At 44.1% G+C, this 17811-nt stretch overlaps 1 protein-coding gene across 2 annotated transcripts in view; it reads left to right on the plus strand.

Annotated features, from left to right (window-relative positions):
- LOC137327047 (phosphorylase b kinase regulatory subunit alpha, liver isoform-like) overlaps positions 1 to 17811 on the plus strand; it is a 165460-nt gene that overhangs the window by 79009 nt on the left and 68640 nt on the right. For both annotated transcript variants that reach the window (XM_067992432.1, XM_067992433.1), the window contains exons 18-23: positions 7281 to 7359; positions 7532 to 7710; positions 9410 to 9589; positions 10592 to 10680; positions 11993 to 12126; positions 17224 to 17380. In XM_067992432.1, the coding sequence (XP_067848533.1) occupies positions 7281 to 7359; positions 7532 to 7710; positions 9410 to 9589; positions 10592 to 10680; positions 11993 to 12126; positions 17224 to 17380 (818 nt within the window). The remainder of the gene's footprint in view (positions 1 to 7280; positions 7360 to 7531; positions 7711 to 9409; positions 9590 to 10591; positions 10681 to 11992; positions 12127 to 17223; positions 17381 to 17811) is intronic.

Below are 17811 nucleotides of genomic sequence, written 5' to 3' on the forward strand. Positions count from 1 at the left end.
GTCACATTTGGCCATACCAAGTAAAGGTGGCAGGTTCCCTTCCTCGGTGAACCAGTTGTGTTTTTCACCACAATCTGGCAGCTTTCCTGGTCATTTCTTTCCCGGTGTTAGCCCACAAGTTACCAGATTTATTGAATGCATTTTCACAATCCATCATGATTTAAACTCATGACTTCTTGGGTTGCTGTTCCAGTACTATACCCTTTTTGCAATGTTGCACCATTCAAAATAAGTGTGTCTATCTTAAAAAAAAGGAGAAAGGAAACTCATTAATGGCAGAGTTAGAGATTTATTTGGTTTGAAAAATGCATCATATGGAAAATAGTCCAACAGAGGAGCGCCGAAGGTAAGTCAGTAAGTATTTAGTTTAGTGGTTAGGATTTTTAGAGGTCAGTGTTTTAGTGTTCACTTAACAGTAAATTACCTTAAAGCTAAACAAACAGTTTAAATGACTGTAGTTAACATGGCAGGACAACTGGGACCTGTCACATGCACATCCTGTGTCATGTGGGAATTCCACAATAATTTGTGTGTCCTGGAAAACCACATGTGCAGGAAGTGCAGCCAACTGTCCTCATGGGGAGGTTAACCAGTGCTGTGGGGGAGGGTTTAAACTAATTTGCCAGGGGGATGGGCACCAGGATGAAACATTAGAGAGGAGAAACAAGGTCCACAGAGGACTGGGAGGGACAAGGAGCACAAGAGTAAAGAATAGTTCAGAAATAGGACGGATCAGACAAGGGGCAACGGTGAGGCAGTCTACAATGAGATTTGAGTGCATGTGTGTAAACGCACGGAGTGTGATAAATAAGGTTGGTGAGCTGCAGGCTCGAGTCACCACATGGGACTGTGATATAGTGACAATAACAGAGACCTGGGTCAAAGAAGGGGAGGATTGGGTATTTAATATTCCCGGCTACAAGATATTCAGGAAAGATAGGGAAGGAAATAAAGGAGGGGGGCAGCAGTATTGATCAAAGAAACTATTACAGCACTGGAAAGGGATGATGTCGTTGATGGATAAAAGACAGATTCTATTTGGTTAGAATTAAGGAACAATAGAGGAGCTATTACACTACTGGGTGTATAATATAGGCAACAAATAGTGGGAAGGAGATCATAGAGTCATAGAATGGTTACAGCACGGAAGGAGGCCATTTGGCCTATCGAGTCCTTGCTGGCTCTTTGCAAGAGCCATCCAGCTAGTCCCACTCCCTGCCGTATCCCCGTAGCCCTGCAAATTTTTTCCCTTCAAGTGCTTATCCAGTTCCCTTTTGAAGGCCATGATTGAATCTGCCTCCACCACCCCCTCGGGCAGTGCATTCCAGATTCTAACCACTCGCTGCATAAAAAAGTTTTTCCTCATGCCACCTTTGGTTCTTTTGCCAATCACCTTAAATCTATGTCCTCTGGTTCTTGACCCTTCCGCCATTGGGAACAGTTTCTCTCTATCTACTCTGTCCAGACCCTTCATGATTTTGAATACCTCTATCAAATCTTCTCTCAACCGTCTCTGTTCCAAGGAGAAAAACCCCAGCTTCTCCGGTCTATCCACGTAACTAAAGTCCCTCATCCCTGGAATCATTCCAGTAAATCTCTTCTGCACCCTCTCTAAGGCCTTCACATCCTTCCTAAAGTGCAGTGCCCAGAACTGGACACAATACTCCAGTTGTAGCCAAACCAGTGTTTTATAAAAGTTCATCATAACCTCTTTTCTTTTGTACTCTATGCCTCTATTTATAAAGCCCAGGATCCCAAATGCTTTTTTAACCACTTTCTCAACCTACCCTGCCACCTTCAACGATTTGTGCTCATATACCCCCAGATCTCTCTGTTCCTGCATCCCTTTTAGAATTGTACCCTTTAGTTTATATTGCCTCTCTTTGTTCTTCCTACTGAAATGTATCACTTCACACTTTTCTGCGTTAAATTTCATCTGCCACGTGTCCGCCCATTCTACCACCATATCCTCTTGAAGTCTATCACTATCCTCCTCACTGTTTACTACACTTCAAAGTTTTGTGTCAACTCCAAATTTTGAAATTGTGCCCTGTACACCCAAATCCAAGTCATTAATATATATCAAGAAAAGCAGTGGTCCCAGCACCGACCCCTGGGGAGCACCACTGTACACCTCCCTCCAGTCCGAAAAACAACCGTTCACCACTACTCTCTGTTTCCTGTCACTTAGCCAATTCTGTACCCATGCTGCTATTGCCCCGTTTATTCCATGGGCTTCAACTTTGATGACAAGCCTATTATGCAGCACTTTATCAAACACCTTTTGAAAGTCCATATACACCACATCAACCCCATTGCCCTCATCGACCCTCTCTGTTACCGCATCAAAAAACTCAATCAAGTTGGTTAAATATGATTTGCCTTTAACAAATCCGTGTTGGTTTTCCTTAATTAATCCACACTTGTCCAAGTGACTATTAATTTTGTCCCGGATTATCGTTTCTAAAAATTTCCTCACTACTGAGGTTAAACTGACTGGCCTGTAGTTGTTGGGTTTAAAAGGGAATAAGAGGGGCAAAGAGAGAGTATGAGAATAGATTAGCGGCTAAAATAAAAGGGAATCCAAAAGTCTTTTATAAACATATAAATAGTAAAAGGATAGTCAAAGGAAGGGTGGGGCTGATTAGGGCTGCAGTAATAAATGAATACTTTGCATCGGTCTTCACTAGAGAAGAGGATGCTGCCATTGTAGCAGTAAAGGAGGAGGTAGTAGTGATATTAACTAGGATAAAAATAGAAAGAGGAGGTACTAAAAAGATTGGCAGTGCTCAAAGTGGAAAAGTCACCCGGTCCTCGGTTACTGAGGGAAGGAAGGGTGGAAATTGCGGAGACTCTGACCACAATCTTCCAATCACCCTTAGATATGGGGACGGTGCCGGAGGACTGGAGGATTGTAAATGTTACACCCCTGTTCAAAAAAGGGGAGAGGGATAAACCCGACAATTACAAGCCAGTCAGCCTAACATCGGTGGTGGGGAAACTTTTAGAGACAATAATCCAGGATAAAATTAATTGTCGGGATGGATATAAAATTGACTAAGGGACAGAAAGCAGAGAGTAGTGGTGAACGGTTGTTTTTCAAACTGGAAGGAAGTGGTGTTCCCCAGGGGTCAGTTTTAGGACCACTGCTCTTTTGGATATAAATTATCAGGATTATACAGGGTATAATTTCAAAGTTTGCAGATGACACAAAACTCGGAAATGTGGAGGATAGTAACAGACTTCAGGAGGACATAGTCAGACTGATGAAATGGGCGGACACATGGCAGATAAAATTTAAAACGGAGAAACGCGAAGTGATACATTTTGCTAAGAAGAATGAGGAGAGGCAATATAAACTAAATGGTACAATTTTAAAGGGAGCGCAGGAACAGAGAGACCTGGAGGTGTACGTACACAAATCTTTGAAGGTGGCAGGACAAGTTTAGAAGGCTGTTAAAAAGCATATGGGATCCTGGGCTTTATTAATAGAGGCATAGAGTAAAAAACATCCAGGCTTGGGCTGATAAGTGGCAAGTAACATTCGCGTCAGATAAGTGCCAGGCAATGACCATCTGCAACAAGAGACAATCTAACCACCTCCCCATGACATTCAACGGCATTACCATCGAAGAATCCCCCACCATCAACATCCTGGGGGGTCACCATTCACCAGAAATTTAACTGGACCAGCCACATAAATACTGTGGCTACAAGAGCAGATCAGAGGCTGGGTATTCTGCAGTGAGTGACTCACCTCCTGACTCCCCAAAGCCTTTCCACCATCTACAAGGCACAAGTCAGGAGTGTGATGGAATACTCTCCACTTGCCTGGATGAGTGCAGCTCCAACAACACTCAAGAAGCTCGACACCATCCAGGACAAAGCAGCCCGCTTGATTGGCACCCCATCCACCACCCTAAACATTCACTCCCTTCACCACCGGCGCACAGTGTCTGCAGTGTGTACCATCCACAGGATGCACTGCAGCAACTCGCCAAGACTTCTTCGACAGCACCCCCCAAACCCACCAAACTCTACCACCTAGAAGGACAAGAGCAGCAGGCACATGGGAACATCACCACCTGCACGTTCCCCTCCAAGTCACACACCATCCCGACTTGGAAATATATCGCCGTTCCTTCATTGTCGCTGGGTCAAAATCCTGGAACTCCCTTCCTAACAGCACTGTGGGTGAACCTTCACCACACGGACTGCAGCGGTTCAAGAAGGCGGCTCACCACCACCTTCTCAAGGGCAGTTAGAGATGGGCAATAAATGCCGGCCTCGCCAGCGACACCCACACCCCATGAATGAATTTAAAAAAACAAAAACAAGGAAGTTGTGCTAAACCTTTTATAAAACACTGGTTAGGCCTCAGTTTGAGTATTGTATTCAATTCTGGGCACCACACTTTAGGAAGGATGTCAAGGCCTTAGAGAGGGTGCAGAGGAGATTTACTAGAATGGTACCAGGGATGAGGGACTTCAGTTATGTGGAGAGACTGGAGAAGCTGGGATTGTTCTCCTTAGAACAGAGAAGGTTAAGGGGAGATTTGATAGAGGTGTTCATAATCATGAATGGTTTCGATAGAGTAAATAAGGAGAAACTGTTTCCAGTGGCAGAAGGCTCGGTAACCAGAGGACACAGATTTAAGGTGATCGGCAAAAGAGCCAGAGGCGACAAGAGGAAACATTTTTTTACACAGTGAGTTGTTATGATCTGGAATTCACTGCCTGAAAGGGCGGTGGAAGCAGATTCAATAATAACTTTCAAAAGGGAATTGGATAAATACTTGAAGGCAAAAACTTTACAGGGCTATGGAGAATAAGCAGGGAAGTGGGACTAATTGGATAGCTCTTTCAAAGAGCCAGCACACGCGGGATGGGGCGAATGGCCTCCTCCTGTGCTGTACCTACTATGTTAGAGCATTTTGTACATCAGTGAGGTTCATAAGAACATAAGAAATAGCAGGAGTAGGCGTAGGCCATTTGGCCCTTCGAGCCTGGTCCGCCATTCGATAAGATCATGGCTGATCTTCAACCTCAACTCCACTTTCCCGCCCGATCCCCATATCCCTTGACTCCCCTAGAGCCCAAAAATCTATTGATCTCAGTCTTGAATATATTCAACGACTCAGCATCCACAACCCTCTGCGGGAAGAAATTCCTCCTCATCTCAGTCCTAAATGTTCACCCCCTTATCCTGAGACTATGCCCCCTAGTCCTAGACTCTCTCGCCAGGTGAAACAACCTCTCAGCATCTACCCTGTCAAGCCCTCTTAAAATCTTATATGTTTCAATGAGATCACCTCTCATTCTTCTAAACTCCAGAGAGTATAGGCCCATTCTACTCAACCTCTCCTCATTGGACAACCCTCCCTGACTCCCCCACTCTTCCCCACACCCGCAAATGCAATGAAAATACACTCTCGTTGATATGATATGTCAACTGAACATTTGATTTATAAAATATTTTTGTCAGTTCTTGCTTTTTATAGCTGTCTCTAAAAAGCATATTTGAAGAGAAATCAAGCTTAATTTATTCTCCTCCTGCTTAGTAGAACTGTAGATAGAGGGCATCAGATCCTGCCCAAGGGAACAGGCAGATAGCAAGCTCCCTGGCCTCTATAAATGCCAGTTTAACTCAAGTGAGCCTCCTTCCACTTTTCCTTCTCACCATGTGGGGATGTGTTTGACCTTCACTCAGTGTGATCTGGATTCAAACACAGGCAGTTATAGTGCTCCCATTACCACATAGCTCAGAGTAGCTTTGGTTATTCTCTTTATCACTAAAAAATCTTGTGTTTCCATCCGGAATATGGTCCCTCCCCCCTTCCATGGCTGGCGGTTAAAAACATGGGCTGAATTTGTTTTATCCATTCACCCCCTGGTCCAGGAGAAAACCGTGTAAAAATATTTAGGCCCTGTGACTGAGTGTGCACAGGGCCTAATTACTCTGTACTTGTGCAAGAAACACAGAAACTGCTGGAAATATAGGCCCGTCAGCACCTGTAAAGAGAGATTAGTTCATCCTTCTCCTCCCAAGTGCTGGCTGACCTAATTCTGATTTATAATTCTCATTTCTAACATTTGTAGTTTTCTGCTTTTTCCTGCAGTGTTCCTGTATCGGAATCAGACTTTTCCTGTGGACTCTATACTTATTCCTGCAGTTTTAGTAGAGAATATCAATAAAAATGCATAAATAATGTAACTTTTAAATTAGTGGACCTGGATATACAGGAGCGTAGTATATATGAAACGTAGATGGTATATAACATCTTAACTTTCACTTCTCTCTCCCTCTCTCTCACCCTTTTTCTCTCTCACTCTCTCCCTCTTGCTTCCTCTGGCCCCGATTTTAAAGGGGGAGGGGGAGGGGGTGGGTACAGTGGGCACGAGCCCCAATGCGGGCGGCGAACCCGGAGAGTTCGGGGATGTGGAGGCTGATCGTAATGGCAGGGCCTCATTAACCTAAAAATTCCAGGATTCCCGCTGGAACCCGGACAGATCCATTACCCGGTGGGCGGGGGGCTATTGCTGGGGACTCCTGGGAACGGTCCCTGCTAGTCAGTTTGGGGGAGGGGTCTGGATGCGATGGGAGCGGGGCGGAGGCTCCCCTTTGATCGGGGGGTAGGGGAGGGAGAGGCCAGCCTGGGGTGACCCAAGGACTCCTTGTGGGGTCTGGGGAGAGCACTCCTGCTCCTCCTGGCCCACAAGGAGCTCCGACACATGTACTTGGGCCTATCGTGGCCTTTGGGCTCCTCCCGCTGTGGTTGTGCTGTGGGCTGCAGACAGTGCGAGACTCCCTCTGACTCTTAGTTAAGATCACGTTGCGGTGCCAATGACTTCATCGGGCTGAGCGGATGAATGTACTTGGAATGTAAAGTTGGCCCTGCCTGCCTCCAGCAGGATCCTCGGCCCACTTGAAAATCAGCGAAGGTGAAATAGCGCCGAGCAGGAATGGGGCAACTTCAGTCCGGTAAGTGGACTCTGCCTAATCTTCACCCCTACTCCGCATATACCTCTTAATCCAGGAACGCTGCCTCTGGTATAGTGGAATACAGTACTTGCTTTCTCAGTCATCCTCTATAGTGCTACCCTTTACTGATTATTTTCCAGTGTCACATCAGACTTAATGCCAAAATTGTCTTCCTGATCTAGACCTCCAAATACTATTTGCTTGACCATGGACAAGTAAAGTTTTCAGCCTTTGATTTAAAGGATCGGTAACACAGAGCAGTGCCTTGTACTTTTAAACTTGCTCTGTTTCTGTTGCAGCTGAGGATGGGGAAGACATTGACTCAAACATTCTCTGTACACTTCGAAAGCTACAGGACGGATACTTTGGTGGGGCTAGGTATGAATTTGCATTTGGACTTGTTCATTTATGGAACTGCTAGCAGTTTAAATAGCAAAGTTACTGATGCGTGTGCTTTGGTCACTTTGGTTTGGACTATTGGGTAGATAATGTTTTAGTGATGAAGCTTTGTAAAGGTATCTAACTGTGATTATAATGTTCTACTTTTTAGAGTAAAAACGGGCAAATTATCGGAGTTTCTGATTACCTCGTGCTACACACGCCTGAGTTTCATGGACACTGGGCCTGACGATCTTCTGTCAGATGATTATTTCAGTGAAGCCAGCATCAGTCCAAGTGATGAGGTGGAGGAGGCTGTTTCTATGCATGATTCATGCTATCGAAATGATGGTAGGAATCTTCCAAATTCTGCTTGTAGACTTCTCATCTTCCATAGTGGGTTTGACTTTCTCACTTGTGGAAAATGCTTGTCTTCTATACATTCTTTGGAAATACCTTATTACAAATTTAACGTAATCAAAGATTGCTTCCTGTTTAATAGAGTAAATTTAAAAAAGAAAAAAAACTGTTTTTACTGAATTCTACTTTAAGGAGCTAAGATATTTTGGGGAGTAATTTTAACCCAACCTGCCCTCCCTCCATTGGTCAATGGGAAGTAAAATGGAGCTGAGAGTAAAATGGCCGATCCTATCCCATCGGTTTCCTGCCTGGTGGCATGAGTTAAAATTACTCCCACTATTTCGGTGCAAAGAACTGGGAGTGGTACCTGAGTTCTATTTTATATGTGAGCAGATATTTAGGTTGAGCCTTAAGTAGGAAACCATCCATTCTCAGTGAGGAAAAAGCCAAGTCAATGAGATCAAACTGAAGGGGACGGAATCAGGGACAGAACGGAAAGCTGTACAGAGAGAATCAGGGACAGAACGGAAAGCTGTACAGAGAGAATCAGGGACAGAACGGAAAGCTGTACAGAGAGAATCAGGGACAGAACGGAAAGCTGTACAGAGAGAATCAGGGACAGAACGGAAAGCTGTATAGAGAGAATCAGGGACAGAACGGAAAGCTGTATAGAGAGAATCAGGGACAGAACGGAAAGCTGTACAGAGAGAATCAGGGACAGAACGGAAAGCTGTACAGAGAGAATCAGGGACAGAACGGAAAGCTGTATAGAGAGAATCAGGGACAGAACGGAAAGCTGTATAGAGAGAATCAGGGACAGAACGGAAAGCTGTATAGAAAGAATCAGGGACAGAACGGAAAGCTGTATAGATCAAGCAGGAGACAGAAGTGAGGAAAAGGTGAGAGCAGAAGAATATGTGAGAGATCGCAATAATGACTGAGAGCTCTCAGAGTGGCATTAAGTTTCTAGGAACAGGAGAGACAGACAGAGGGAGTGATTGATATCTAGTTTATAAATGCAAATTATTGTGCTGAATTGGTGTACAAAAATCCATATATCATTTACCTAATTTTCCTTAGGTAGGTTTTGTTTTGTTCTGAATGCAAATTTTCCTGCTACTTTAGATGCTGGTGGGTAGCAACAACATGCCATCTGCCAGTCACCCTGTCCTGGCTGTCCTTCAAACAATAAACTTTCACCATGTACACTTACCCATAGAATACCCACCCTGGTACAATAAGGAGAAAAACTCACTGCAGCTTGGAACAGGCTGCTTTACGTTAGAGTTTCACCCAGTACTGACCGTGGGATCTCTCTCACCAGTTTACTTTATGTGGTGAAATCAAGTCTATTGTTGATGTAGTGCAGAGGATGGACAACAAGCATCAAATTCCCAAATCTTCCTGCTACGATCTGCAGTATTTTGGGCAGTTAGCACTATGCACGTGAGTCTTAGGTTAGCACCTAACTTCTGGAAAGACACCTCAAGAAGGCTTGATATTGACAATCACTTAAGTCCTGGGGAGACGGAAGGGCTCTGTGAAACTGTCGAAAGATCCCAGCTTGTACAGTATAAAATATTCATATTAGGTTTGCCAGAAACATGGCTGCTTTCCCTTTCGGTTGAAGAATACAGTCTAAATGTGACCGTTTTTTGACTCGAAGTTGATATTATTTTTTGATACACAGTTGATAATCAAGACGAGCTCATGCAGTATATAAATCACCTGCTACAGAGCACAACCCCTGCATCGAAGCGACTGCCTCCAACATCCAAGAGCCCAGGAATGCATCACATATTTGAAGCTGAGCACACCACAAGGGATATAATATCAATGGTGGCCAAAGCAAAAGGACTGGAATTACCAAGTAATCAATTCTATTTTTAAAAAATAAGTCAGTTACACTATACTTGTACATTTACCAGATTTGTTTTGAAATTGCTTTTGTAAGATATTTGTAGATAAGGGCCGATTTTAACCCTGTCTGCCCGGCAGTTAAAATGGCCGCTGTGACTTACTTGCACTGACCCTGCTGCCTGCCCGTAGGTTGTGATCTAAACCTGCTCTTCTGAACAAGCAAGAAAGTTACTCGCAGAAGGAAGCAGGGTCCTCCTTTAAATTTGCAGTTTTGTGTTCCTTTCTCCCTCATGCATTCATCTAGCTGTCCCTTTAATGCATCAATGCTATTCATCTCAACTACTCCTTGTGGGAGCGAGTTCCACATTCTCACCACTCTCTGGGTGAAGAAGTTTCTCCTGAATTCCCTATTGGATTTATTAGTGACTATCTTATATTTATGGCCCTTAGTTCTGGTCTCCTCTGCAAGTGTAAACACCTCCTCTATGTCTGCCCTATCAAACCCTTTCATAATCTTAAAGACCCTCTCGAACCCCCACCTTCCAACCGCTTACTTGAAGGCTGGACACTGTTCCTTTGGATCCCCTGCCTCCAGCTCCCACCCTTCGGCCAGTTACCGTTTCCCGCTGGGTTCGGACGGGAGACCGAGCTAAGATCTCCGGGGCCTCATCCTGTAATGGTTTGGATGGTTTGCCATCTGCCTCGGGGCCCCCCTCCCCCGCACGACCCCTGACCCCGAGTTAAAATCTGGGCTATGCTCTATTTGGCTTGAGAATTGCCTGACTTTGTACTGGTGTGAATATGATTCAGCTTTACTATAAATTAGTTAATTGCCAAAGCAACCAATGCCTCCAAATTAATGAGGGAATCCCCTTAATGTCTTTGTGCGAGCTGAGAAATAGGTAACATTGAAGGAGATACCAGATAGCTGTAAACTACAACATTGTCTACAACTCTTGAATGTGTTGGTTATTAGTTACTTTCCTAATATCTATTTTTATTTTTAACACAGATTTCTCTATGTATCTGCCCATGAAAGTTCCAATTACTCATCAAAAATCTCTGAACTTATTGGAAGTACCAAAATCACAGCCAGTTAAGGTCAGTTCTCTAAAGCTTGATGTATATCATTGAGTCAGCATTTAAAAATAAAATTGGGACAGATTGGGCCTAAGAAATCATTAATGCACACAACTTGTTTATGTGTGGTCCAGAATCTGAAGTGCAGTATCTGATATTTACCATGACCCTGCTTCACTCTGTCTTGGGGCATAAAATATATAAAAGGTAGATATTTAACATCTTTTTCCTTGTGGGAAATGATTTTGTGTCGCTCTGTAGGCCTAGCCACATAGTCATAATAAACTAGCTGTTCTTTGACCATTTTTATCAACAAAATTTGACAGCAAAATTGCTACAGTAAGTGTTGCTTATATAGGATGTGCACATATACACAAGACTTTAATATATTACCAGTCAGTCTCTTGGGGCTTTACACTCGGAGTCAAGATTGAGCGTTGTCATGAGATTAAATAGGGTTAGATGGCAGGGACAATTGGGCTGTGACACAGGAGGACAGAGCAAGGTCAAAGGTCAGGGGGTGAAGTAGAGCAGTTTAGAGGCCGGGGGCTCAAGGGGGCAGGTGCGAGACAGTTAGAATGTGGGGATTAGGGAACGATACAGTGGAGTTAAAGAGCAGAGAAGGGAAGAAGGTAAAGCTGTTTAGTATAGGAGAAGGGGAGAGCGTGGAACAGCAGTGGTGATGATAGGCTGGGAGCTGATGGAGAGGGACCAGCGCAGGCCCAAAACAGGTGGGTGAGAACATGCCGGGGCTAAACCGGCGGGAAAGAGTGGAGTTGGAGGGAGGAAAGAGTGGCAGACCAGGCTCATGCCAGTCTGCTGAGAGAGCATGCAGAGGAGAGGCAGAGCGAGGCCTCAACTCGGAGCTGTGCTACTCCTGTGAAAGAGTAGGCACGGCAGAAAGGAAATCCTGCAAGAAAGTAATAAAGTATATTTCATACATAAAATTAAAAACTTTAAAATTATCTTTAAAATCAACTTACCTGAAAAAACAAATGGCATCACAGCTCGGAGAGCAAGTTCAGTGAGTTGCTGCACATGCCACCAGTGGCTATATTATGTAATTACAGTGTTACAATTTTACACGGGCTAAACCCATTCTAAATCTGGACATAGGAATTTCTAATGGTAAAAAGTTGGCACAAAATATGACAAAAACGTGACAATAGGAAGTCGGGTAATGCAGACAGGAAGTGCATGCAGACGTAAGGTTTTTAATGAGATATTACTCGACACGTTTTTGATTTGATAAGTTTAATGAAAATTAATGAATTCAGCAAAATTCTAAAAACTTACACAGCAAAACAATCACATTTCCTTTTCGAACAAATAGGATCATCGAGTGGACCTCAGCTTGCCCAAGGATGCCCATGGTGATATTGACTTTGCTGCATTAGTTGAACAGCTAAAAGAATGCCTCACACTCCAAGACCAAGCAGACATATTATACATCCTGTATGTAATTAAGTAAGTGAAACTCGGAAATACAGTTACTACAATCAATAAAACTGAGAGGTTTTTATATAGATTATTTTTATCTCCATTCCACCACTCAACTCACATTAGGATTCCTTGTAGTATTAATAACCAATTAACAATTCATACAAAGTTTCCCATTGTTGCCTCTCAGTCAGAGTCAAACTCCAAGCAGCTGTAGACCAGATTGTAACGGATGTTGTTTGATCTCAAAGCCTTAACTATCTGATTATGAACTTTGCTCTACCATGATGTCTTCATTGTGCAATTCTTAAACTGTTATGTTTTTTTTTATTCGTTCATGGGATGTGGGCGTCGCTGGCGAGGCCGGCATTTATTTCCCATCCCTAATTGCCCTTGAGAAGGTGGTGGTGAGCCGCCTTCTTGAACCGCTGCAGTCCGTGTGGTGAAGGTTCTCCCACAGTGCTGTTAGGTAGGGAGTTCCAGGATTTTGACCCAGCGACGATGAAGGAACGGCGATATATTTCCAAGTCGGGATGGTGTGTGACTTGGAGGGGAACGTGCAGGTGGTGTTGTTCCCATGTGCCTGTTGCCCTTGTCCTTCTAGGTGGTAGAGGTCGCGGGTTTGGGGGGTGCTGTTGAAGAAGCCTTGGTGAGTTGCTGCAGTGCATCCTGTGGATGGTACACACTGCAGCCACAGTGCGCCGGTGGTGGAGGGAGTTAATGTTTAGGGTGGTGGATGGGGTGCCAATCAAGTGGGCTGCTGTGTCCTGTATTGTGTCGAGCTTCTTGAGTGTTGTTGGAGCTGCACTCATCCAGGCAAGTGGAGAGTATTCCATCACACTCCTGACCTGTGCCTTGTAGATGGTGGAAAGGCTTCGGGGAGTCAGGAGGTGAGTCACTCGCTGCAGAATACCCAGCCTCTGACCTGCTCTTGTCGCCACAGTATTTATATGGCTGGTCCAGTTAAGTTTCTGGTCAGTGGTGACCCCCAGGAAGTTGATGGTGGGGGATTCGGTGATGGTAATGCCATCAAGGGAAGATGGTCAGACCCTCTCTTGTTGGAGATGGTCATTGCCTGGCACTTGTCTGGCGTGAATGTTAATTGCCACTTATCAGTCCAATCCTGGATGTTGTCCAGGTCTTGCTGCATGCGGGCTCGGACTGCTTCATTATCTGAGGGGCTGCGAATGGAACTGAACTCTGTGCAATCATCAGTGAACATCCCCATTTCTGACCTTATGATGGAGGGAAGGTCATTGATGAAGCAGCTGAAGATGATTGGGCCTAGGACACTGCCCTGAGGAACTCCTGCAGCAACGTCCTGGGGCTGAGATGATTGGCCTTCAACATCCACTGCCATCTTCCTTTATGCTAGTTATGACTCCAGCCACTGGAGAGTTTTCCCCCTGATTCCCATTGACTTCAATTTTACTCGGGCAAATGCTGCCCTGATGTCAAGGGCAGTCACTCTCACCTCACCTCCGGAATTCAGCTCTTTTGTTCATGTTTGGACCAAGGCTGTAATGAGGTCTGGAGCCGAGTGGTCCTGGCGGAACCCAAAGATTCACCATCCTCTGAGTGAAGACATGTCTCCTCATCTCAATCCTAAATAGCCCACCCCTTATTCTGAGACTGTGACCCCTGGTTCTAGATTCCCCGGCCAGGGGAAACATCCTCCCTGCATCTACCCTGTCGAGCCCTGTAAGAATTTTGTAGTTTCAATGAGATCACCTCATTCTTCTAAACTCTAGAGAATACAGGCCTAGTCTACTCAATCTCTCCTCATACGACAATCCCACCATCCCAGGAATCAGTCTGGTGAACCTTTGTTGCATTCCCTCTATGGTAAGTATATCATTTCTCAGGTAAGGAAACCAAAATTGTACACAATACTCCAGGGCCCGATGTAATTGCAGTAAGGCATCTTTACTCTTGTACTCAAATCCTTTTATAATAAAGGCCAACATACAATTTGCCTTCCTAATTGCTTTCTGCACCTGATGTTAGCTTTTAGTGACTCATGTACAAGGACACCCAGGTCCCTTTTAACATCAACATTTCCCAATCTATCACCATTTAAATAATACTCTGCCTTTCTGTTTTTCCTACCAAAGTGGGTAACTTCACATTTTTCCATATTATATTCCATCTGTCATGTTTTTGCCCACTCACTTAGCCTGTCTATATCCCCTTGAAGCCTCTTTGCAAGGTTAAAAAAACACTAGATGGATAAATCATTGGGTAGCAGCAACTTACATTTTGTTCAGGTAACCTTGACTGATTTGAATCCAGATTAAGTAGGCAGGATTTAGTATCATTGTCTAGTAAAATGTAGGGGCACCAAACCCAAACTTTGCAGAGGGTGCAGGCTACAGAGCTAACACCTTAATAACAGAATGGGCAAATAACAGAATGGGCAAATAGTTAATCGTGTGAGAGGCCCACCCATGGTAAACAGGTAAGAAAATGGAGGAAGTTTTAAAAAAGCACAAAGCCTGCAAATGCAGGTTTAAGATGAAAACTGAATTGCTGGAAGCGCACAATGAATGTATCAGTCCCATAAGAAGAAAGAAAACAGATTAGTGCCATGGCCACAGCCCCCACTCCTTGGCTGGAACTGTGCTGTGACAATCCTATTAAGACTCTTCACCTTGTAAAGAATGTCATTATGTGTACTTTGTACTGGTGTTCCAATTTACTTTCCGAAAGTTAAATATCAGTAGTTACATTTTAAGTGCTTCTCTTTATCCAAAGCCAGCTATCTTCATATAATTTACCTTTTAAGTGATAAACAAAAGCCAGCAATTCTGTGGCAGGTCGCACGGTTCCACGATGTGTAACTGTAATAGCTGCACTTCTCTGAATTCAAGGGTGCCATTTTCATAGCAGGCCAGGAAATTCTTAAGGTTTATTTTTAATCTCAGTGATGCATACTTGATACACCAGCAATCTTTTCCATGAAACTTTCAAATAACATAACATAGACCTCGGTGCACCGCAATTTCATTTGAATAAATATCATCTGAACCCAACCTCCGTTTGCATTTTTTGATCAATTCTTCCTAAGTCCGTCCAATGTAAAAATCAGATTGATGTACTAATATCTAAGATTTGCTCTGTTTGCTATCTGTAGTTCACTCATAAATGCTAGTATAAATGTTTTTTATGGTTTTGCTACTGTAGCACACAGTGGCAATCTTCTCCATTGCCTGATTTCCTAGTTAAAATTGAAGGAAAATAAAAATTAAATAAAATCAACTTTGCTCTGGTTTATTTACAGAACAAACCAGATTGAACTACCATAAAACAAATCACGTACCCGGTGAGCTCAGCTAAGCAAATCGTAGGTTTTGTCCCAAATTGATTTGCTTAGATTACATTTGTCCACAACACTTTATATTGTGCTATACTTTAAAGCTATATATCATTATCTCAGTCATTTGCATGGTTGTTAGGAAATAGCTACACTAATCCTATTAGTGACATGAATGAAACTGAAACCGCCATCAACACGAGCATATCTTTGTGATAGTGCGTGCACACAGCAATGGAAAATAGTATTGTGATATAAACAGTCTGTGATGACAGGACCATCTGTCTGTGTCCACAAACTCTCCAACTGAATTGCTGGAAGCAATTGGAAGATCAAAATAAGCCCTTTACCATGACCAGCGATGTGAAACAGTAATATTTTGGAAAGTATACCTTTTATCATAAATATGAATAATAATTCAACGAACTTCAAGAGTAATGAAGTATTAATTTTAAATAAAGTTGGTCTATTTGTTCTTCCCCTTAAACTAAGCATTATAAATACTGTTTATATATTCTAGCCTCATCATAATCATCTGTTTTATGGTTTCTGGACCTCCCAGTCTTTTTCATGTTAAGATTTGTGTAATATTATGGGAACTCAGTACATGAATGTGACTGCACAGTCTGTACTAGCATGTGCAATACTTAGTATATTTCTGACAGTTTAAGCCTTTACAGTATCTACACCAAACAATTATCTGTAACTCTCCTTCCCTCACTCTATTGTAATATAAGATAGGGAGCAGGTCCCCCGAACTCGAAGCTGAGTCAGTTGTAGTGACCGCAGAGTAACTCAAATATAAAAATAATCATAGGTCAAATGTTTCCTGTGCCACATTTATGGATTTGGCCTGAACAGTCATGTTTTTGAGTGGGTCGTTTTCAAAGATTTGTAACATTTAACCTGGCGGAAACCATGCTGGGGGGAGTTAAAATAAGACGAGTCTATTACCCCCTCCGATCGCACTGCCTTCCCACCATGTACCGATCTTAACCTGCTCTTTTGATCAGGCGAGTGGGACACCCGCGGGGCCCTACTTTAAGTGTGCAGATCGGAGCCCAGTGACGCCAATGGAACCTGACCGCAATATTAACACAAGGCCCGAGCAGGGTGGGGGGGTTAGTGATGGATTCATCCCCGCCCCTGCCTCACCCCGGCCAGGCCAGGCCAGACCTGTCGGGAGGGTGATCCTGGGCCAGAAGAGTGAAGTAAGGAAAGTCTGAAAAATTTAATTTTGGGTCTCCTTGTGGGCCAGGAGTGCTCCCCTGGGCCTCACAGGAAAGCCTAGGACCTCCCCTGCCCCAGGCTACCCCCACCCCCACTCCAATCGCAATCACCCCCTCCCCTCAACTGACTGGTGGGGATCGATTCTGCGGGGTCCCTGGCTGCGGCCTCCTGCCGCTGAATTGCCGCTCTCTCCCTCCGGCCTCGCAGTGGATCTGGCCGGGTTCGGACGGGACTCCAGTCAATTTATGTGTGCTCGTGCGCCCACCTTTAAAATTGGCGCCCTTAAGTCTGTTGTTTTTTTAGATAGATGTCTGTTCTTTCCATTTACTTCTGTGTTTCATGACGTGGAGGCATTAATTATATTAAGGCTTTCAGTGAATTTTCATCAGCAACGGTAAAAGTCAAAATTGATGCCACACTTCTGCCCCCATTTGGTTTTTGCACTTGGTGAGCAATAAGGTCCCTAATCCCAAGGTGTTGTTCAGTAATCAAACCTTTACCAGAATGAAAAGAGCACCATGTTGAATTAAGTGGTTGTAGTTTGCACTAAATTAGATTCCCTCCTTCATTTTATGACACAGGGGTCCTGAGTGGGATACGAATCTTGGAGGACAGCATTGTGCAACAGTACGAAGCCTCTTGACTGAGCTGTACAGTAAGGCCGGCCATAACCGTGAGTGGAGATTGATCCGCTACATTTCAGGCATACTCAGGAAGAGGATTGAAATCCTTGCTGAGGTATGTGGAACCCACCATTAGTTTTATTGCTGCGAGTCAGAATGTAGAGCACTGATCTTTGAGTCTGGGTGGTAAGGCTATGTTAAAGTCACATATTTAAAACTCTCGGGACTGAGAACTGTCCAAACAGATAAGATGAAGGGCGCTAAATTGGGCCGTGTAGCGCCCGTTGTTTCAGCGCTGCACGGCCTCTCTGACATCCAAGATGGCGTCTTGGATGCGCACGCACGTTTCCTGCGTGACATGCGCCGGACGCCATCTTGGTTTAGGAGTTAGCGCAGGCCCAGATAACGAACGCTGGAATCATGTAAAGTAGGGAGAAAATGGCTTCAATCAGTGTACAACGCTAATTTAAAGTGATAAGTTCCAAAATGGTGTCTAACGTTCAACTCAAGGCCCAGTCTTAACCCCGACCATCTGAACGTGTCTCA

The sequence above is a fragment of the Heptranchias perlo genome, chromosome 11, assembly GCF_035084215.1.
Source record: "Heptranchias perlo isolate sHepPer1 chromosome 11, sHepPer1.hap1, whole genome shotgun sequence".
In the NCBI taxonomy this organism is placed as follows: domain Eukaryota; kingdom Metazoa; phylum Chordata; class Chondrichthyes; order Hexanchiformes; family Hexanchidae; genus Heptranchias; species Heptranchias perlo.